At 46.1% G+C, this 22547-nt stretch overlaps 4 protein-coding genes across 4 annotated transcripts; 2 read left to right on the top strand and 2 right to left on the bottom strand.

Moving 5' to 3' along the window:
* Positions 1-1155: 1155 nt before the first annotated feature.
* F5Y00DRAFT_152802 (WD40 repeat-like protein) lies at positions 1156-3289 on the bottom strand. Its single transcript, XM_048004557.1, has 2 exons — positions 2825-3289; positions 1156-2731 (listed from the first exon to the last, which is right to left on the bottom strand). The coding sequence occupies exons 1-2, from the start codon at positions 3067-3069 to the stop codon at positions 1537-1539; spliced, it is 1440 nt and encodes a 479-aa protein (XP_047861906.1). The 5' UTR covers positions 3070-3289; the 3' UTR covers positions 1156-1536.
* A 389-nt stretch (positions 3290-3678) lies between these two features.
* On the top strand, positions 3679-4431 carry F5Y00DRAFT_265023 (uncharacterized protein; the record flags this gene model as incomplete). Its single annotated transcript, XM_048011745.1, has 2 exons — positions 3679-3826; positions 3929-4431. 2 exons carry the CDS (start codon positions 3679-3681, stop codon positions 4429-4431), a joined length of 651 nt encoding a protein of 216 aa, XP_047861907.1.
* A 9053-nt stretch (positions 4432-13484) lies between these two features.
* F5Y00DRAFT_245048 (uncharacterized protein) lies at positions 13485-14470 on the bottom strand. The gene has a single exon (XM_048008913.1). It carries the CDS (start codon positions 13873-13875, stop codon positions 13693-13695), a length of 183 nt encoding a protein of 60 aa, XP_047861908.1. The 5' UTR covers positions 13876-14470; the 3' UTR covers positions 13485-13692.
* Positions 14471-17628: 3158 nt separating this feature from the next.
* On the top strand, positions 17629-20724 carry F5Y00DRAFT_254929 (uncharacterized protein; the record flags this gene model as incomplete). Its single annotated transcript, XM_048010229.1, has 6 exons — positions 17629-17685; positions 17740-17849; positions 17919-19457; positions 19529-19636; positions 19691-20317; positions 20373-20724. The coding sequence occupies 6 exons, from the start codon at positions 17629-17631 to the stop codon at positions 20722-20724; spliced, it is 2793 nt and encodes a 930-aa protein (XP_047861909.1).
* Between the last annotated feature and the right edge of the window lie 1823 nt (positions 20725-22547).

Here is a 22547-nt window from a genome sequence, read left to right on the forward strand (position 1 = left end):
TTCCCCTAAACAGGATAATTCCCACGTTACCAGGTAACGGGTAGGTACTTAGACTGGAAGTAACCAGGTTGACAATGAACCAATTCTCACAATATTATCTAATATACTGTGTACTTATATACTGAAGCATCCCGCAGGCTACGCAGAAACGGCCAGTCGGTTCGGAGTCCGAGGTCCACGGTGACGTGACGCCCCAAGATGCCGTCCCCGGTATTATTTAGCGGAGCGGTAGTGCGTACCGCACGTACATAGTACTCGGATAAGACAGGCGGGCAAGTTGATCTACGTCGATGGACTCTTATCAGTTAGTCAGCCTCGTAACGATATTATAAACGACTTCTAAGTAAAGTGCAATAGCATTTGATAACAGTCATGCTGCATAGTTGACTCCACCTCTATTTAACGGTATGCTTAGACTAGCAGGTACATCCAACGTGCAGTGCTAAGGGGTATGTTTCTCTATTTGGAAAATAACTCGGCATAGGTAGCCGAGATAATAATTGGGGTTTCAACTATAAAGTGTAATATTGTACGATATCGTATAGATGGTTGGGATATAAGTGTATGTGCAGACTGGTAGGAATACGTGGTCCATAGAGAACTGCGTGAACTAATAGTCTTAGGTCAGCTTATTTCCATTTCCAATAGCAGTAGCAAATTGGCTCCTCACATGACGTGACATATGCCTTTCAGAACACATGAACCATGGGTCTATCACATCTAGGTATATACCTAGGTAGAAGTTATCAAGGTTCGTGCAGTTTGACAGGTGCATATGAGAAGGTTAGTTAGGGGTACCATGACTGTCATTGCCCTGCCCCCATATTGATATGTAGAAACACCGACTTCCAAGACCGCTAAAGGGGGAGCCGTAGTTGACTGATAGTATTGATATGCTAGGATGTTAGCGATGTCATGCATACATATATGCGTGGATAGCCTATATTTTTGTCAAGGGGCTAGAAATCGAATGCAACAGATGATAAGGGCATCCCGTTAACCACGACGCAGAGACACATGTTGGTCCTTGCCCAGACCAAACATCTCTCGCCTCAAACCAGCCAGAACCCGAGAACGTAGCTTCTCTAGGTTAATTCTGTTTGCTAAGGGTCCAATTTATCAATGTGTTGCTATTCAGTAAGGCATTATCGTATCTGCATAACATGAGATTCGCAGTTCTCCTCGCTCAATCTTGTTGGATTTGTAGCTTCCCTTTCAGGTTAGGTACCTGAGGACGACGAGTCCCGCTATATATGGGTGGAGCATTTCAAAGGGAGCTGGTGGCAGCAGGAGGGACCAAGACGTTGTAGATCTGTAAGAGCAGCGGTGAGATGATGATAAGGCTCGCTAGGCCCTCAATAGGCCCTGGAGGGGTCTGGGTTCCATCTCGTCTACGAAGCCAAGTCGTAATGCATATAGGAACTTACTTGAACCAGCAAGTCCGCCGTATTCCTTCAAAGCATTCTGATTGGTGTTATCATTGCGAAAACCGGCGAGTTTGAACGGCGCATCCCTCATATTCTTCTATCGCCAGTCTTAGGTAAATGTGATCTTCTTGCCCATCAAATCCTTGAAGACATCATCGAGAGCTTTCCGTTTCTTGGCCTTGTCCTTACTGGCCTCGTCTAAGGACTCGTCCTCATCCTCATAATCGTCACCTTCTAAGCGGGGTAACCAGGCCCTGATTTGACCATCCAGGTGAGCGCTAAAGATAGCACCGGTCATATTGCTACCACCCATGACGACACCGCTTGAACCGCCGCCGCCGCCTGCCCCCCTCCAGACTATGCTAGTAATTCGATTCTTGGTAGTGCGTTGGGCACCGCTGGCAGATCTAACACCCGCCACAGTTGGACCAGTTCCTCTCAGTTTCGTGACCACGTGGCCATCATGTAAGTCCAAGACGAGGATCTCGGTCTCATTAGGCCAGAAGAGTAATTCCTTACCGGGATGAGTTAGGCCCGTTGGTGATGTAAACATGGTAATGCTCGCTAGTTGGCTGTTCCTGATGCTTGGTCCAAAGCTCGCGAGTGTGTTCTTCCCGGTAGCGGCATCCCACACACGAATACGTCGGTCATGACCCGCTGACACGATGTACGCTCCATCGTCCGTCCATGTTAGGCCATTCACAGGAGCAGTATGCGCTCTCGCAGAGGCTCGAGTTCTGACTTTGCCACTGGCATCTATAAGGCCGTTGTAATATAGTCCTAGACTATCTTCGTGGTCTAACATTCCAATAACCCCACCAGCGCGGCGAATATCCCAGACTTTGACCGTTCCGTTTACACTACCGGTAGCGAGGACATGCTCGTGCCTGGGGGACCACGCAGTGGCTAGAATGGCACCTGAGTGGCCGGGTACTAATGTCTGAACGTTAGAGCCAGAGCGTAGATCCACCAAACGCACAGCAGGGTGCTGCGTTCCACATGCGACTAGGAGGTGTGAGGAAATTGGTGATATGGCATGCGTATATGCTTTGAAACCGAGATTAAAGGAGGCAGAGGCTGTAGCTCTTTCTGTAGCCCACACCTTCAGAGTTTGGTCGTACGATGTTGAGAGAAAAGCAGCCGAATCGAAGGGGTAGAAAGAGAGATGCGTGATGCCAAACTTGTGGGTTCGGTCCGAACGCGAGACCTTAGCGATAGGGGTATGAGTATGGGCCTTTGAGGGATTGCCACACTGCTCTAGGTCCCAGAGCTTTATGGAGGCATCTAATCCTCCCGACACAAGGCTGAAATTGTTAGCTTATGTAGATAAAGTACATGTAATGATATATTATTATGATTATTATTTTTAGCTGTTAGCTGTATAAGCAGATACTCACATTCTCCCGTCGAAGCGATCGAGCGCTAACGCGTTAACACCAGCTTGATGCGACCATAGCGTAGAAGTGGGATCTGGGGCTATTGATCCCTCCTCATCATCCCTAACAGCAGTACCTCTCTCGCCGCCATTGAAGCGGAACTCGGGTGCAGGACGAAAGGAGTGTAAGAGTTGTGTCGTCTGTAGCCTGGCGAATACATTAGGCCCAATGCTACCAATTGACCGCTCAAAAAGATATTGATTCATTCATTAGAATAGAAGACCACTATGGCCTAGTTTACTTGAATGAGAGCGGTACAATAATAAAGACAGGGAAGTAATTGCAAGTGTTAATTGGAGATTTGTAACTTGTAAGTGTCGTTGTACTAAATTCAGAGCCGCATTTCTGGTTTCAATGTTGTTAGGCGGGGAGAAACACTGGAATGGAATATTACGTAGTTGGTACGCATTGTACAGTAGCTCTAGCGCCCCCCGCCAAGCCTACCTAGGCAAATTCCAAAGTATTGTACCTAATTGTATTGTACAATACAATAACTACCAACAAACACGTACCTAGAATAAGGTTTACGCTATCTACCTTACGCAATCAGAATACACAATTTCAAGACAACTTTAAGTAAAGTACACTTCTAGAAATTACACTATTTCGCCTCATGACTTCGCTGTAATCACCGACGACCCTTAGCGTTTTGATGCAAGTGGAGATTCGACTTATGATGAAGGCAAATGAGAATACATACAACTCGCAAAGCTACACTACTATCGCCTAGCGCAATTTAAAAGTTTCACAAACAGGTACTTACATAGCACTTCAGAGTCAAGCTTCACAATCGACGGGCTAGATGTGAATTGAAGATGACATCTAAAAGAGCCAAAGAGAGACGCTTCGTAGCGCCTCCGGAAGTGGGCAATGTTACAGAGGCCGGAACCGAAGCTGATATCCTCGACGATCGTAGGTGGAAGCGCAGGAGAAGAAATGCCAATGTCTACGACGCCGTAGCAGGTTTGTAATCTCAAATATCTTATTCGTCTACAACTCACCTCCCTCACCTCCCACCGCATATTCGTGGCAATCTAGCCAGATGTTGACTGGCTGCATTGCTAGGCCGAGTCACCACGACTCTCCCTTTAGATGATGGATCCGAGTCCGAGATGCCCTCTCATCATCCTCGGACTTCGCGAGACCACCGTCGCGATCCTACTCTCGCGCCGGAAGAAGTCCTATTCCGCCGCATCCGTGCACCTGTGCGATATGCCGAAAAGGACATCTATCACGCTCATGAGGAATTGCCGGACGGTGGTAGAGGCACGCTGCCCGATAGTGATATGCTCAAGGCGGTTCATAGCTACTCTAGCCACTTCTACGCGGCCCTTGCTGCGGCCCGAGGTGAAACTGATGCCCGAAATATCGACGAGCAGAGCATGGACGAGACAGCGCTCCTAGCTTTTGGCATATTACTCGAGGAGGCGAGTCGGAACACTCTCGGTAAGACAGGAGACCTAGTATTCACTGAGGGTGTGGCAGTAAGGCAAGGCGAAGAACCGGGGGATAATGACGACGATGATGATGAAACTGTGGGCTTCAAGGCGTCGATAACGGGGCGATGACAGTTGAGATGGCAGAGTAGTAATCTTAATAACGCAATAAGGTCAATGAGGCCTCTCAGCTCGAAAGCTGCACTCACAAAATTGGAGTGGAATATCTTATGGGGGTTGACCGACGGCATGTTTCTCGGGGACTTTGGGTTGCATCGACATTTGACAGGGTTCGTTTCCCATGATTTCCATTTCTAATAACACAAGGCTGATGGTGCCCAGCGATATTTTCCTAGGATTTTTCTTCATTTGGGGTTGGAGGTTGGAGGTTGGTTTGTAATTGTATGGGAATCCCACTGACGGACGCATCCACTCACCTTGTCAGCCAACGAAACCCACCCGAGACTACCCAGTACCGTTTGAACCAGGGAAAAGGTTAAAGGGTCTTCGGTGCGGAGTAGCATTCTGCATCACTTTAACTAGATCGCTGGGACGATCTTCATTGCCGCTTTCGAGCTGACGCCAGTCTGGCAAGGCTGCCGAAGAATATCATCATGATCTCGAGCTTATTCCGACTAACGAATAAGCCTGCTCACTGGCTGACTGGATAGGTAGTCTCTTGTTGATCACACGCGACCTCTATTTACTCGTGCATGTGAGCTTGTGAATGTGCGTAATGTGCGCGTATGTGTGTGTGCACACGGAGTCAAGTCGGAGACGTTTTCAGCGGCCGCAGGATATGAGGCCCATCCCGTCTTTGGTCCATACAGGTAAGAGTATCGGTTGGGCGAAAATGAGGATTCTCATACTGTAAAATGGCTGAATGGTCAGTCACCAAGCGGCAGGCACCTGGAATACAAAAGAGATAGGTCACAAAAGGTCACAAAATTGCGGAGCCGTGGCTCGCAGTCTCTGGACTAGCAGCGACGCAATGCAGATCTCCTAAGAGGTTCCAGGCGCTCTGATACCGCTGCAAGCTGTGCAGGTGCAAGCGATTGGGTATGACATAAATCAAGTCCCTGCGCAGCGCAGACCGCGGTGGTATTTCGCAGCGTGACCTATCTCCGTCTCAAATCCCGAACCCTGGAATTGGAATCGTCTTAATCATGCCATATTCCCAATACGGCGTTGCGGGCGGGCGAAGGGAATGGAGTAGGAAAACACACCGCAACATCTTCGTGACCTTTTTCAAAATATGATTTATCACATCTGCTCTGCACTGCTCTGCAGCGTTCTGGGTAACGTACTACGAAATATATGCATACAAAGATATAATAGGACATGTTAGGTATGGGGGGAGAGATGATGGATGGAAGCTAGGTATGTAAGTAGGTATGGCATATGATGGAGCCAAGGACCAGGTTGGAGGCAACGGAATGTTATGGGTAGGAAAAGAAGGGGGTTTCGGAGGCTTTCAGAAATGGAGCTGACATCCAATAGACGACGTCTTTAAACGGCATCATCACTCGTTATGCATTATGTATTATGTATTTATGTATTACATGTATGTATTATGTAGGCCTCCTGTCGTGACTTCTTTTATTTTATGGTACGGATGGGTTGTACAATACCTATCCAATTGTAACCAAACATACCGAATCCAGTCAATCTCACCAATCTCAATGTCCCTATGTCCCTAATTGTGCATTTTCCAGCCAGCTTAATTTTGTAGGTGTCGAGGTGTTTTCCTGACCGGTCAGCCGGTGTAGCTGTGTAGGAACAGGTAATCCATTAGTTCAGGTTGCCCGTCTTGGAAGTTGGGTACCTGGGTACATTCGTTTTACCATGTACATATCCTTTTCCCGGGGTTAGACGGCAATACATGGTACAAATAAATCGGCTTTACTCATCTCGGACTAGTTATTTGCGGCAGTAGGCATGTCGGTAGGCATCTCCCCCTCTTTAACCGGCAAGGTAATGTCCCAATATTATGGATTCGGGTTTGCTAAAGTAAGATCTTACCAGTAAATGACTTAACTACTGTATTAACTCTTAACTACTGTATTAACTAGCAAATACCTAAACCAGGATATATCTGGTCATTCATCATTCATCATTAACAACTCATAAGTCATCATTCCTCACATAAAAAATAAAAAGATATCTTAATTTAACTCCATCCAATTTACATAGATCACGTAGCAAATAATATACATAGTAACGCCATGCTGGTAACGTTGGAAAAAGGAGATCGGGACCGAAATCTTTCTGATCGGTTGATACCGACGCAATCAGCGCTCGTTTCTCGCTGCTCGGCTCCAGCCCATTGGATCCACATCCTCCGAGGTTACTGTATGGGTGTTGCTATGATGTAGCCAGGCAACGCAGTCTGCGCCGCAAAAGGATTGCGGGCTGCGGGCTGCGGGCTTTTCCTTGCTGATATTATTATGAGTACTCATTATTATTGCCAGGAGGCAAGGGAATAGCCGTCTTCTGTTAGAACCCGAACACAGCATGAGAGGGTGGCATTCAATAATACATAACAACAACAATAATAATGGGACGGGCGCAAAGACGAGCTAGGTAATATCTGCAAGATCATTCATCAGACGGCAGATCTAACCCGTGGAGGCGTTTCATCATCATCAGACACATATGACCCTCAGCCCTAATGTGCACCATATAAATACGCGCACGAAAGACCAAACACTATCCCGTGGCGGCTGCTCGAGATCGATGGCGTGAAAAAAGGAGGTCAGCCATCCAAGCGGGTTCCCGTATGGAGTAGATACGCTTTATTCGAATAAGGCCGAATAAAGGCAATTAAAGGCGAAGGAGGTGTAAGCCTTGTAAGCCTTGTACGTAGTAAGAACCCATTCCAAACTTTGAAATAGCTTGGTAATCAAAATGGATTAAACAGGTGACAAAGATGACCCGGTGGGGAGCCGCAACACGTCTCCTATGGAATAAACGACGGGTGAGATAAGCACATAACACTCTCAGATGGGTGCGTATCGTGGGGTAAAGTGGGATTTTTAGATCCGCCAACACAAGTGGTGGGTGTTGGGTACCATCGAAATAGAGATCCTCATCTATAACCTACCTATAACACGTATTAGTTGCGCTGTTAATCACCAACGTGAGTACTCGACGCGTGGAAAACAAGTCGCCAATTAGCGAAAAGCCCTTTAATCACTTAGCATGTCGCAGATGAGACGGGAAAAGGTAAACATCAATCAACATTATTGCCGACTGATAATAGGACATACTAGATGGCAATATATTTCAATCAAAGTAAGTCAGCGGCTGCATTGCGCTGCATTGATTTGCCAGGACTCGACGCAGGATACCGATATAAGCAAGTAAACTACCGTCTTGTCCTTACAGTTCACACACGTTGTAATTATCTCTAATAGTCGAGGCCGTAACTTTGATAGATCGTAAACTCCGCAACTAGGTACAAATCTGTCAGTCGTCGTATAGCAAAACGAGGGTAGTTATCCGAACGACCAAATTCGAAACTCCGAAAAAACCGTCAAGGCACGCAAAATGTCAGGACGAGAAGAATGCCATATCCGGTAGAATCGTGGGGTGTCAGTTCTCATATTCTCATATGTTGCTTGCGTGCAAACACCAGCTGAGGCTTAGGATTGATGCTCCTTTGGGAACATTAATTAGGCCAGATACTTGAAGAAAGCTCTTGGCAGGAAGGGAAACTTATAACGAGGCTAAGCGGATCGACGCCTTTGCCGCGCCTCGTAGAGAGGCAACCAATTGTTATCCAAGCCTAGCGTGGCAGAAAGACGCGCATACCTATATGCCTGTCTTGGACAGATCAATCCAATTGTCTTCTTGCGAGGCTGGTCCTTGCGATGGTTGGGCATGGTTAAGAGGAGGTAGGTATGGGGTGTGTATTGTTATCCTGTGTCAGCTTACGTTCTTTTTTGCGATCAGTCATTATTTCGTGGCCCCCCTTGCATGACAATTTGATTAAGGGAAAACCGAAAAAGGGCGCGTCAAATTGTCCGGTAGATCTGTCTAAAAGTAGGAATTGTTGCGGGTTGGTAAAACTACGAGCTTATTGGGCATCTATTAACGATCGTAAAAGGCTTGATCGAACACATTCATGCCTTACCGGCGGAGAGGATCCAGAAGGTCTAGAGGGGTCGTACAAAACATATCCTTGAGCCCCTTGAATCCCCTGGTGGCGGACTTTGCGCCGTCTAAATGGCCAATCAACGATGGCCTGGGGCCGGTTTTGGGTAACGAACCCAACGAACCCATCGAGAGGCGGGGAGGACCCCTGAAGCGCAAGGACCTTGGTGTAGCACTCTTCAGAAGTAACTGGTAACGTCGGAAACCACGTGATATCATTGTTGCGAATTCGTTTCTATGTATTGTACAATACATACCTTGATGGCATGTATTGTATCGTACAAATTCGATGCTTAGCTGAATCCTGGAACGTGGTTCACGTACATACACTAGTGTAGACCCTGCTCGTTACTAGTCGTAATGATCCTTTCGGCTGCTATCTCGGCAAAGTGTTGCTACAATAGGAAAACATTTAACATTCTATACTAGTAAGGCTTACATGCTACTGCCGTACGATTCTTACAAGATTAGGCACACATATGCTTATTTCGTTTCTTCAGACCATCATGTATTATACATAGGGAATTGTAGGTTGTTCGTAGCTTTTCTTTGTCTTATCGTTGACTTTCGGGGGTCCTGTGGGTTCTTGACAAGGATAGAAGAAGTCTAGATGTGATCTGCGGAAAATCATGTACCGCACGGTAATCAAAGCTTTGCATACCCATACGAACATAGCAGTTCCATTTCCATGGGTTTGTTTCTACCTAGTACCTAGGTAGGTAGGTAATTACGCAAATTATGACCAACGATGATTTTTTTCCTCTCTTCCATATCGCCGTGATGACGTTTGCGAGACATCGTACACATGCTACCTAGGTAATTTAATTCTATGATCGAGTATCAGCAGAGAAGTTGTTGGCCCATAATTTTAGCATTCCTCGTAAGAACTATCCGGCTGTATGGAACGTGGTGTAAATGTGTTATGCTACATAATATTAATAGCAACTTAAAATATATGTATATAAGTCAGGATATGTATCGACTTAAGACGCCAGCCTCGCTTCTTAGACCTAGAGCAACTTAGTAAATTTATTAGTAGCCTTGCAGCTTTTTGCCGTTTACTATTCATAGGTATCCTAAGTTTACACGAGGTCATACCCTGAGCTTGCATACAAAGGTAACACCGACAAGCTTGTGAATAGCTACATAAAAAGGTACACAGCTCACCTCGGTGATATTCCTGTGGGGGGTTTAGCATGATCTACCTAGCCCCCGCAATGTTGTCTAAGAGATCTCGAAGCCAGTAGAATGCCGCTAGAACCACTAATTTCTTTCAAGCTAAGTCGGATTAAGCAATGTAAGCCTAGCGGAAGAATGATTGTATCGGTATTGCTGTTTCGATTCGTTCATCGTAGGTAACTCTTATTATGTATTTCTTGAAAGGGACTCCACTGCCCCTTAGTCGGAGATTTGGCGGGTAAAAAAGCGGCATGTATGTAGATGGTCTTTGGAAAATCTATGTCCCCAAGTCCGCATTCTAAGATTATGAACTCAAGTACAAACGATGCAAGCAAATTTGCTTAGGTAGTCATGTGGCTGCTAAAATCGTGTGCATTATAAGCTTCGCTATTATGGTATAATGGACATGATGGTGGCACATAAGATCTTCAACGGAGTTTGGTCGTATTTTCCCTCTTGACAAGGTAGTTGGGTCATGAAAGTCGAATTGACGTAGTGGAACATGGCATTTAAGATAAAAATCCGAATAAAATTTTCGGCTGGGAAATACATCACCGAAAGGAGATCATTACTTCAGATTGATCTTCCCATAGCCATGATTCCGGGGCTCGATCGAAAACTTTATTGGGCGCCACAAAAAAAGAACTAGATGCTGGGTGTTGAATGCCCGTTCATTCGCTTATTACGGATTTACTGCCGTACTAGGCAATACTCAAAGCGGACTTAACATAGTTTTATCCCTTTGCTTGATGACTTAAGGGATGGCGTATCAGATAATGTATTAAAAAGAGTAATACTATTCCTTATCATCTAATTTATAATGATGTGTGTATTAAACTCGGCCGAATTAGCAACGGGATCCCGAATATCAAAGCAATCATCTATCGTGACTTAAGTATACCTACCTAGGTATACATGGAGCGCGTATTATATTTAGAAGGATTGGCGTAAGCTCATTGACCGCCGCAAGGTTAGCCTAGTGTAGATAGCCCCGGTAGAAACTCGTCTAAATACGGTAGCGCATCAGTGGGAACTTAACCTAACCGAAGAGGATTATCATGACGTTCGGTTCTTTTTAACGTTTCGGGGTCTCGGGGTCTTCAGCTTTGCAACTTAGGTCCGAAGCAGATGAAAATCGCCTAACCTAGGTATCACGGATTCTTAACATTGCCTTGACTCTCTGCGCACGTGGCTTCTAAATATATTAGCCGGACCCGTAACTTAGGTAGGTTGGGCTTCATCGACAAATCTTAGAGCGTTTACCTAACATGATCTACCTACGCGTTACAATGGCATGTATGTATACCTCTACACAAGTTGCATGATATACACGGGAATTCATCGGCTAATGAGTTACCATTCAAAGCTCCATCCTCGACATGGATGAGTGCGACTGTTATGTCTGTGTGAAGGGACATTAGGTCTCTGCGGGTCGCTAAATCCGGCAACTTTCAAGGTAATGACCTCGTTGTTAGTGGCTAGCAAGGATGGAAATATTTAGACAAATAAGGGACGACAATAAGCTGCGGGGCATACAGGGCGTAACGGGTACTGTACAACCTAGAGCACGGATAGAAGTATGCCAAACATCTTCCCTGCCTATAACTAGTTAAGTGAATCATAACACTCCGCGTTATCTATGAGCTGCTTGACATCGGTTGATATCTCGCAATATCTACGCTTTACGCATTGATTCTGAAAGACCGCAACAAAGGAAGCTGGCGAGCTTCGAAACAGCCAAGGATAACTAGTAAGGTATAACAGCGGGCGGTATACGTAAGGCTGCCTAACATTTACGTATAATCTCACCGACGGAGTTGGCGGAGTAGTACGGAGCTACCTAACTAGGTTAGTTACAAAGGTATTGTATTGTACGCTAACCGTTCGCCTTGAAATTTATCGCGTGGGTAGTCTGGTAGTTGATTCAGTGACACCAGGCGTCTCGGAACTATTATTTAGCGGCACAAGGCTGAACATGACCGATGTCACATAACGACTGTTTCGATTCATGAAAGACATCCGAGCCACGATTAAGTGATTCAGTACTATGTAAAGAATAGCCAATATATCAGCCACAGACACGGCTCTCTCGGTATATGCCGGACTTAAACTTGTCTCCGTTAAATATCGACACTACGTAACGCAGGAGAATTTTGAATTTTTACTATCAACACGACTGATAACTAGGTCGTGTCGTCATCTTCATATAATCGAGCATAAGCTGTGGTTACTGCTACTATCATGTCTCATTTTTTAATAACACGTGTAAAGAAGATGTGTAACTGAAAAACACCACGCGCAATAGGAAATCGGAACGACCGTTCGAGATTTACCAATCGAATCCCTTTTTGCGGGTCCATGGGCCGAAACCTCCGATCGGCGTCTTTTGGCTCGGTACATTATTTCTTTAAGGTTACTTTACCCATGAATATGTTACGCGGCTAAGGCACAAGACTCGGGAGTATTCTTATATATGCGCATCTTTTTATATATCCTTCAATATATCGTGATTCTACATGCTAGATCGTCACCTAAATTTAGTCAATTAAAGACTTAAGACAAGACGGTAGCTTACTTTCTATCGTAACTAAGCGTACTAAATACCTCGTGTAAATATCTACAATGATAAGTCTTATTAACCATCTGTTTAAATAGCAACATCCTATTACGAATAACATGGTATCCAGGCCTTACTTTATATTGTTAGCCCTAAGTATCATATTGCTACGCATTTGGCCTACAGCGGACTTACCACATAACGTCGTAAATAAATCTAGCGGGGTTTCTACAAAAGGAAGTCATGAAAATCATTAATGAGGAGTGGTTCGATGCTCATGTATGGCACTGAGTAGCCTAAGTAACCTAAGGGCAGGCCGCGTAAAGCCATTAATATACCCTTGCCAGTCAATCCCTTAAAGACCCGATCATCTATCAACTAGTTAACTATGAAAATAATAATAATAACTAGAATATAACTGAAGTGTACATCAATAGCACCAAGACTATTATCCATACTTGTGCTCGCAATGTGGTTGGAAAATGGCCATTTCCTAAAAGCTTATATCCATCCTCATGTCAACCATTACAGCATATTGGTGTCATTCCAATATGTAATGTACCTACTTACTCACGGCATGACCATGAATGCATGCATGTCACATCAACTCTACCCGCATGAGGACCGTGCTCCTTGACAGCGATCTACGTAGTGTATGCCTCCTCACCACCAGCCAAGCCAGGTCGCTGTAATGATCCGGTTTTTTAAATGGGTTGGATTGGGGTCCGATATGTACATACGGAGGCGGGAAGTTCAATGCGTACGACTGCGGCGTGGTATCAGAATCGTTATTTCTCGGGATTGGTGGAATTGGGAGGAGGAGGGGTGCTTATCCGTATCGACGACCTTGATTCTAACCGTTTGACATGCCTACCTATCATCTCACTAAGCCCCCATCCTCATTACGCTCGGAAGCTTGCAACTATTTAGAGATCCCGTCTTTGCTCCTCCTATTAACTCGGCAATTGCCCTCGATCTTATAAAGATGTCACGGTTAACTCGTAAAATTCTCAATTCTATCACTAACAGACCGCCAGTTTGTTTTTTTAGTACATCAGTATAAGGCTTAGCAAGCAGTTAGTTAGGTTAGGCTTAGAAAATGGAAACGCTTTAGAATTCTAGCGGTCAACGCTCATACCAATGGACTAAGTGGTTCCAACTAAGTTTGTTTGGAAAGAATGAGGGCAATAATTACTGCTGTCATATCTAATGGCTAGAAACTGACTAGTTATCTTTAAAATGTTTGATTTTGATTGTATCTACGTACTTACATACCTATGTTAAAAAGAAATCATCAAGTATATTAGGTATCTATTAACTACCTTAATACATTAAAGAAAATAGTTTCACTAAGCATCACGAAGCAATGTGAAATTAAAACCTCGTGACGGACCGTAATTATGTCTCTCATTATTCAATAGTGGTCATATATCGACCCTCTTATACGTATCGTAATCAACAAGAGTTGGAAGCCGTACGCACGTAGTTGGCTAAGCCCCTTGTTAGCGCAGTCGATCCCCGAGAGCTAATACATAGCAAACAACTGATGCAACTTCGAACGAGGTGAAGATGAGCAGAGACAGAAAAGAAGTGCCGCTCACACATTGCATACCCGCAACCCAAGCACTAGGTACCATTAAATACCAAACCCAGGGACATGCAGGTCTGTACTTGCAGGTACCCATCAGCCGCTTCCAGGGCTATTGAGCCAATGTAGTGTAATAATCAGACTTGAGAAGGGAAAAAGTCTGGTTGAGAAGTGGTCCTGTCAAAAGAAAGCTGCAGATGTGGTGGTATTCGACCAAGTCAAAACCAATGTGTCAAGCGTCGCGTTTAACATTATGTACCTTAGGTAGTATACCGAGTCAATCTAGTCCCACTGACGGTCGAATGGATTCTAGAATAAGCTTATTGATCATTCGTAGCCATTCTCTTTGTTAAACTGATGAAGCATATATCTTGTCTAGGGGGTGTGTTTTACTAACGTAGAGATTTGGGGGAAAGAGAACCTATCCGCCTCGTCGTCAAACACGGCGTCGAGCGGAGAGTGTGTTCACTTGCTAAGATTGCCCCGCCTTCGCAAAGACGTAGACGCAGAGACGTGCTTAGACGCGTGAGAGGTTGTAAGGAATATCCCTGTTGCACTCACACCTGATCAGGGTCGAAAGCAAACTAATCCATGCTTGACCATATGCGAATAAGACAAAACTTTATGGCTTTTTCCCGTCGAAGGTCTGAGAGTTTTGATCTTTAAATAACATAGCATTAGATACAAATACGAATATTTTTCTATTTTAAATATTGCGCATATATCTACGCATAAAAATAATGATTTGCATATTTTAATTATATATATTACCTTTATCCTATACTGTGCATTTCCGTTCTAAGCACTGTCAATATATAGGTACATATAAATAGGCAGGCATGTAGCCGGCAGCCACGTTCTCTCCGGCATCTGCGTTCAGGTGATATGTACCTCGACTAAGCATACCTAACCTACTGGAGGGACGGGTACCTATGTCTTGAAGGTGACGAGACCGTTGTCGGTCGGACTCTATTAAAGCGTGCTCCACCGGCTCTAACTTATCTGGACCACGCTATGAAGTAAGGCGAGACAGGCCGAACAGAGACATGACGCCAAGCACGAGGCGCCGCTTGCCAAAAAAAAATAAAAAAAATTTTGTATTATGCGAGTACTTTCCTCGTTACCTTCAATCTGCATGTATCGTCTATGCTTAGAGTAGGTACGAGGTACATAATGTACGTAAATGTAAGGCACTACGTTTAGTACCTCTAGTGTACGTATGGTAACACGCTGTAGTTAGAGCCTGTATCTGTATGTTAAGCCTGTAGTAACACAAACACAAACGGGACCATCTACAATCTACGTGCCATCTACGTGCTCCAGGTCGGCTTCCGATCATTTTCGCATATCTCTCTCATCCCTCACGCCGCAGATACAGATACCGATAGAGCTCCCCTCCTTCGTCCAGACAAGACACACGTTGGCTCTCCATTGTGATTGGACCACTGTCTTGTGCGCTGTTATAATATTCATAATATACCACCTACACACTACCTACCATGTCTGTTTTGTAGCACGAGTTCAAATTCGTAGCTCGTCCTGCTCTTAGCTCTATACTTCGTACGTATAGCTCTACACTACCTTATATACCTAATACTATACTTATGAAATAGCAGAGTCGCTAAATTCCACCGAACCCACGACGCTATCAACATTAGCTCCTATTCAGTTACATAGTAGGTTCGCTGAAAAGCGTAGAAGTAACCGTTATTCGTCAATTAGAACCTTGGTTTGGGAAGTCCTCCACAGAAAAGCGGGCTCCAAAAAAAAGAGGCCATCGCAACAAGTTCGCTATTACATACATACATAATTCTGTCGGTCGTCTCTCTCACCGCTCTGTTATTACTATTATTACTACTTACTACTTAACTTGACTGAAATACTAACTTAGGTAAAGGTAACTAACTAACTGCCTACTTACCTACCTGCCTACCTACCAACCTTGGGCATGTATGCGCAATACACACGTACATAATAGTCCGCTGTCGTTCTCCAGCAGCGTACATACACTACGTACGTACTTACAGACGTACATACGTACATATAGTACCTAACATATATATGTTATGGGTCGTATGTGTTATATCCTCGGTTCTGAGCAACACGGACGCTTCTTCGCCGTACCCAGCACTCGATAGAAACAAAAACCACAGCAGCAACAATCACGAGCCTGCGCAGTAGACGTGTCAGCATACTCCGTTACCATACCTACCTAATCACTGCTACCTACATTGCTAGCTGTAGGTACCTACTACCTACCTCCTACCTGACGGTCTACTACATTTGGCCATCCACTCTGCCAAGAGGTGTAATAAAGGTGCAATAAACATAGTACTGACATAGTACTGTACAATACTTATCGATCGCCTGCCCGTCGGTCCCCCATCATCCATCATCCACCCAAGACCCCTGCTCTACGACTAGGCCCTAGGAGGTAGCTTACCCTAGTTGATACGCGCGCTCATTACTATATGAAGACAAGGGTTCGACTACCTTACGCGGTACAATGCTATAGTACATGCTACCGTACAGTATCAATCCTGCGTGTACATACTCACCCCAGCTTTGCAGGGCTTCTTGCTGCCCATGGAAAACGCCTCTTGGACGCCGAAATAACCTAAGCTTGTTGCTGATGACCCTCTTTACCCACTTTGGTTACTTCACGCTGTCTCTCGCGGTTTTCCTTGTTTGACAATCCACCAAAACCTCGTCGTCTCCTGAGGTTTTTTGACGACGTCGTTCCTTTTTTTTTGCCTTACGCCCCTCGAGAAATCCTTGGAAATCCCCTCGACGGGAACCTGTACTGTACAGTAGTAGTTAGTAGTAGCTCCGTCTCTGCCCAACTGCTGATCTTTGGATTTGGGCTCCTCCGGACCGTAAAGCTTCACCCAGGGACCCGGGACCGCCTCCACGCGCCTCGTTCGAGAACTGACGAGCTCGCAGCCTGTCCCCTACTCGATTACACCGACCCTTCAATGTCATCATACCTACACCAATAAGAGCTGCGACATCATCAGAGTTCCCTCCTCCACACACCAACTGACCAGCGCGCAGTCTGAGCTTTGGGGGCTTGGCGCTCGACGAGCCGATTGCTCCATCCTGCTTCGGGGCCTTTTGGTCTCCTTCCTGATCGCCTTTCTCATGACCAAATTCCCCGTTGTTCCTTTTTTTTGCCTGACCTGTGCTTGCATCTACCCGCCGCCTATGACTCTACCCATATAACACCCCAAGCATGGAACCTGGGCCGCCTGAGACCAAACGTCCCCGGCTCTTGCAGACCGGACCGTCGTGGTCTTCGCATCAGGCCGTATCACTCCCTCATCCTACCGCCGTACACCACCCGTCAGCACCAGGCCCTCACCATCCTGCGCCGCCGCCATATCAACATCCGCCTCCCTTCTCGCGACCTCCAGAGCCCTCTTTACCACCAGCTCATCACCATCTTGACGACCGTCGCCATCATGAACATGAGCCATATCCGCCAATGCATGATCCTCACAGACAGCCTCCTCCGCCTCCCTCGTCAGCGCATCCGTCTTTTCCGCCCTATGGACCGCGGGAACCGGTCGTAAAGCGAGATCCTGGCGAGGATAATTCTCTCCCCCAGCTGCGCCGACCGAACTCGACCGGCAACGTTACAGATAATCTCCCGCCTGGCCCTCATGGTCCTCCGCATCCGAATCATCAAGACGACCCGCGACGGCATATGAGCTACGATAGTGGTCCCTCGATGCCACACTCGCCAGCCATGTATAGGCCACCACCGCAGAACTACCACCCTCCTCCACCAACACCAGTCGCCCAGCATCCTCAATACGATAGTCCTCATGTCTTCGGCCCCCCAGCTTCTATGTACCCATTAGAAATTGCGACTAGCGCTAAGCGGAAAGCTCAGCGTGCCTCACAGGTAGTACTCCCTAAGCAAGTTGTTACATATCAACTAATATGGGATGCGTGTTAGGCTTGCGATAGTTGTAGGCAGCTCAAAGCTAAATGCGATGAGACTAAACCTTGTAAGAATTGCCGGGAGAAGAATATCGACTGTAAATACCGAGATCCCCCTGCAAAACAGTGAGTGAAACATATATATATGCATACCTAATAATATGAAAAGCGAACAAGGTACTTACCATTTTGTAGGCCAGATAAGGTTACCGCGGACTTAATAGAGATGTTGGCCTCGATGAGGGAGGAAATAAATAATAAACTTACGAATATTAATAGTCAACTTGCCGGATTGACACAGGCCAACCTGAGTCAAAATCAACGGGTGGCTAATTTAGAAACGAAAATCATGCAGCTTAATCCTGGGACTGATTTGAAAGTCGAGTCGATCGAGGAAGAAGAGCGCGCAGAGTTTCATAATTCTCCCTCCCCTACGCCTAGTAAAGCACAGCCCGAGGAAACATTGTCATCGCCGGGGGGAACTGTTGTAGAACCCAGTCTAACTATAGAAGAGGCCCAACTTACGCTGCAAGCGACAGAAGATGACGACATGGAAGCTAATCCGGGGCCGGTCGTAACGCCTGGCAAACCTGCTATGCCCCCAAATCACACCACGTTAGCTGGTTTACTTTTGAAGTGGCCATCGATTAAGAGAATGGTTCATCATCTGATGGAGGCCGAGAAAATATCTCATCCGGACGAATACCCAATCCGCCAGGAACAGCAGCGTGGTATACTCCGCGTTTTTGGGAGAGGCGAGGGGTTCGACCAGGACATTCGGGCTTCCGACAAAGAAACGCCACCAGACCATACAATGACTGACGTGCTAGACGACTGTTCCGATGTTGCGTCTCCTTCGCCAATGGGAGAAGCATGGGGCCAAGTGGGCAGTCTAACCCCTCCTCCCGGTGTCGAGTATAGGGGAGGTGTTGTTAACGTTGATGGAAATCCAGAGTGGGATTCGACCAAGATCTGGAAATACGTACAGAGTTTCAAGGACAATATTCTTAATATGCATCCCATAATCATTCCGAGGGAGCTCACCGCAATGGTTAAAATATTTCTCGAGTCTTTACCGAAGTCGCAAAGTTACCAGAACAGCAAACTCGGTGCGAGTGCGAGATTCGTCAACCAGCCGAGCGCAATACCTCCGTCTTTTTCTGAAGCGGGGACGAAGAGGAAGCGATCACCAGCTGCGGACGAGCAAACCCCATCGACGTCGTTCGTGAAGCCTGGCCGACCTTTCCGAAGTGTCCATAGCGCTCTTGTCTTGATGGTTTTTGCTCTAGGCAAGATTTGCTTGCACAAGGACAGGATACCAGACCCGGTTCACGAGTCGGACTCGCCAATGCATCATTCACCTTCTGTTCGCAACGGCGTTCTAGCATCACCTTTGCAAGGATCACCCCCGGGACTTTTATCTCAGTCTCAATCTAATATGGCGTCTCCTAAGGATGGTGAGAGGGTTCCTATGAGCCGAAGGCCCTCTTTCCAAGGAAATACGTCGGCTTCGAAGGGACCACATTCACACAGGCGAAATCTAGACGTGATACCTGGCCTTGAGTATTTTGCTCTTGCCATGGATATCATGGGTAGCCACATGGGAGGATTTAATTTAAAACACGTTTATGTGCATATTTTGGCAGGGCTTTATTACGGTCAACTTGGCCGTGTACTCGAGAGCTGGTCATACATCTCGCTTGCAAGTCGAAATCTGCAAGTCATACTCAGACCGTAAGTGGGAGAGACTATGGGTGTGGGAGATACTTTATAAATGCCTGGCGTAACTAACACAAATGGATTAGGAGCCTCGACCGCCTATCGAAATGGCACGACCAAGGTAGAAGCATCGGACAGTCACGCAGGGACAATCAGCTGGCGTTTGCCTTCTGGACATGCCTGCAATTAGAAAGGTAATATTATCAAATATTGCTTCTGTCATTATACGCTAACACTTAAGATGATAGCGACATCCTCGCCGAGCTACCTCTTCCTCAGTCAGGTATCTTGCAATATGAAGATAGGATGCCATATCCAAACTCGGAGTATGCTGTCAATCAAGGTTTTTCAGAGCACATAGTAACGGGTTACATTGCACAGTTGTATCTTCGGAAACAACTTAACCAAGTGCATACCCTGCTCTACGATTCGGATAAGCAGAACAAGCACAAGAACGGAATTACGTTAGACGACCCTGCGATCGAAGAAGGTATTAAGCGGATCGAGGAGATGCTTAGGAACTCGAGAAACCGTTGGGTGCCAAACAGCTACCGATGGAACGATAATGACCCTCCAGCAAGCGACATATTAGGAGCCCGTCTTCGTGCAAAGTATTGGGGCTCGCAAGTTATTCTCTACCGACCTTTTCTGAGGGCCATTCTTGAACGAGAACCTTGGCCGTATCACAACCAAGCGGGGTCTCCAGACGCTCAACAGACTCCCGAATATGCGGAGGTACCCCAGGGAGTAGACAGTAGGATCGTCAAATATGCCAGCCTAGCAATCTATGCCCTCGTCGAGAGCACTCGAGCATTCCATGGCATACCTAGTAGTCAACGCATCATTATCACCAACGTATTCGGAACAGCTCACGCGTAAGTTCAATCAGCTAATATAGATGATAGTACCCGGCCGCTAACATATTTCCAGTCAATGGGGAAATCTTCTAACCCTAGCAGCATGTTACAGAGATAGGTATCTACACAAGTTTATCGACGCGGAGACATTAAGCAACCTCTTCTCTCGGACGATCTCCTTCTTTCAATCGATTGCCCAACCCACGAGCGCGCTAAGGGCTGATATGAACATCTTGATCGGCCTAGCTAAAGACCTGGGGTTTATTCGGGATGAATACGAGGTTACAAGTTCGAGCTTTTCGAGCCTTTCGAGCGGTGGTCCTCTTCCTCCTATGCACAATCCTGGCGACAACTATCATATTCCTCCATCATCCGCACTTGGACGGCCTCCGCATTTACCGCCACCGTCACATTCGATCCCTTGAGTAACTTGATTTGGTGGACTGTACAAAAATGGAATGCGTAAACGATATCGACCAGTGATGTTATGGTGTTATGGGCTCTTCCGTCCCGTCTCCGAGAAGTCGTCTCAACAGTCATGGGACCTACTTCTGTTCGGATTCCGACGGCTACATTTTCGATACTAGTTTTGGAGCACGGACTATCACTTAGATGATTTGCACGGGGTGCCTATACGGCAGATATGAAGAGAATAATCTAGTTTTGGCGGTTTTCGCACCTGGCAACGGCGTTTTGGGTTGTCCGACGCGACACCATGTTTGGCTCTATGGTACCAATTTTTACGCACTACAGAAACACAACTGTGCATGGTCTCCGGCAAATTTTCATTTCCATTTCGTCATCATTCGTGGCACCAGCCCACTGGAGCATACAATACCGGCGTTTTTATCGAGGCAGCATTGGAAGATCCCTTGTGAAAAAAAGTTTACGGAACTCGAAAGCTGAGGATACCCCTTGCTTTGCACATACATTTATATATCAACATCGACGAGTATATATTTTTTGAATTTGAATCCTAGGCTTACTGCGCATATTTTGGTTATCTCGACGTTATACTGTACATCTTACTGATAGAAATAGCTCGAGGAGGTCTGAGAATATAGCATAGTGCGGCGTTTACGTGCGACACCCGCCCTTAATACCTATCGGGAGAAGAGCCACTCCGCGATAAAAGGCCGTTCGGTCCGTGACACTTAGGTTATCTTTCCCTTTTCGACTGGTTGCATATGTATTGTCACCCCTTTTCCGTCATCTGTCGAGCGAATTTATTACTAGTCCCGGTACCTGGAGCGGCCAGCATGTCTTCGTCTCTCCCGTTGATACGGGCAGCAAGATAAACGAACAAACGAGTTCGCTTTTTCTACATTGGCCTAGTTCTCCCGCAGGGAATCGAGGGAATATCACATCGGTTTTGTTATTCAGGATTCGGTGGGTTTACATGGATTACTCGGGTTTGACGAGGCACACCAATACAATCAATACAAAGGCATCATGCGTTCAAATATATATATATATATATGTGCCTTATACAGGTGCGACATATGCTATTTTGGGTTTGCCGTTTTTTCCACGCTGTTGCATTTGCGTCCGAGTTTTGGTTACACGTTCCTTTTGTGCATAATAGCAAGTTGTCAGGAGAGAAGGAATAGGCGGCTAGGGGAATAAGGGGCGTCGGAGCTTGGCCATAAGCATACATCACAATCTATCTCCCTATCTAAGTACTTATTAAGCAGCGAGATAGGTTATAGCGTTGGCGCCGCCAAAGGAAAGAAAATATTGCGCGCATCGAAGATTTGTCGTATCGAAGATGATTTGTGACTTTGTCTGTCACCGGACTCTGGTGTGACTATAGCCAAGCGTTTGGAGCCAGCTCCAGATACTGTTACTCGCTATATCCATTTAATTATACATATATGAATATTTAATGTGCAGCCGGGGTAATGCGGAGCAAATTAAAAATAAAAAATAAAAAATAAAAAGAGGCATAGCATCGCATCGCACCGGGTCGTACCGACAAACAAACCAGGCTCCTAACTTCGCGATCCGTGCAGTCAAGCAAGATATATGGGTGATGGAATGAGGTGCATTTGGGGATTCCTAGCATATGCATACATAACCTAACCTACCTGGTTACATACATGCTTAGGTATAATACCTAAGGTTAGTTATAATACATAGTGGACGTTGATAGGTGGAAGATAGGTCGGTAGGTACGTGCGCGATCGGTTCTCGAGTCTGCGAAACGGAGTACGTGGAGACGGGGGAGGGTGGGACGGGCTTGACGGGA

Source organism: Daldinia vernicosa (assembly GCF_022497035.1).
Source record: "Daldinia vernicosa strain CBS 139.73 unplaced genomic scaffold F5Y00scaffold_49, whole genome shotgun sequence".
Lineage (NCBI taxonomy): Eukaryota > Fungi > Ascomycota > Sordariomycetes > Xylariales > Hypoxylaceae > Daldinia > Daldinia vernicosa.

Excerpts from the sequence above, each read along its gene's own strand:
- F5Y00DRAFT_152802 (XM_048004557.1), bottom strand. The coding sequence starts at position 3,069 with ATGAATCAATATCTTTTTGAGCGGTCAATTGGTAGCATTGGGCCTAAT. Across the intron at positions 2,732-2,824 it reads GATCGCTTCGACGGGAGAAT|CCTTGTGTCGGGAGGATTAG; the intron begins GTGAGTATCTGC and ends TAACAATTTCAG.
- F5Y00DRAFT_245048 (XM_048008913.1), bottom strand. The coding sequence starts at position 13,875 with ATGGGTACCTGCAAGTACAGACCTGCATGTCCCTGGGTTTGGTATTTA.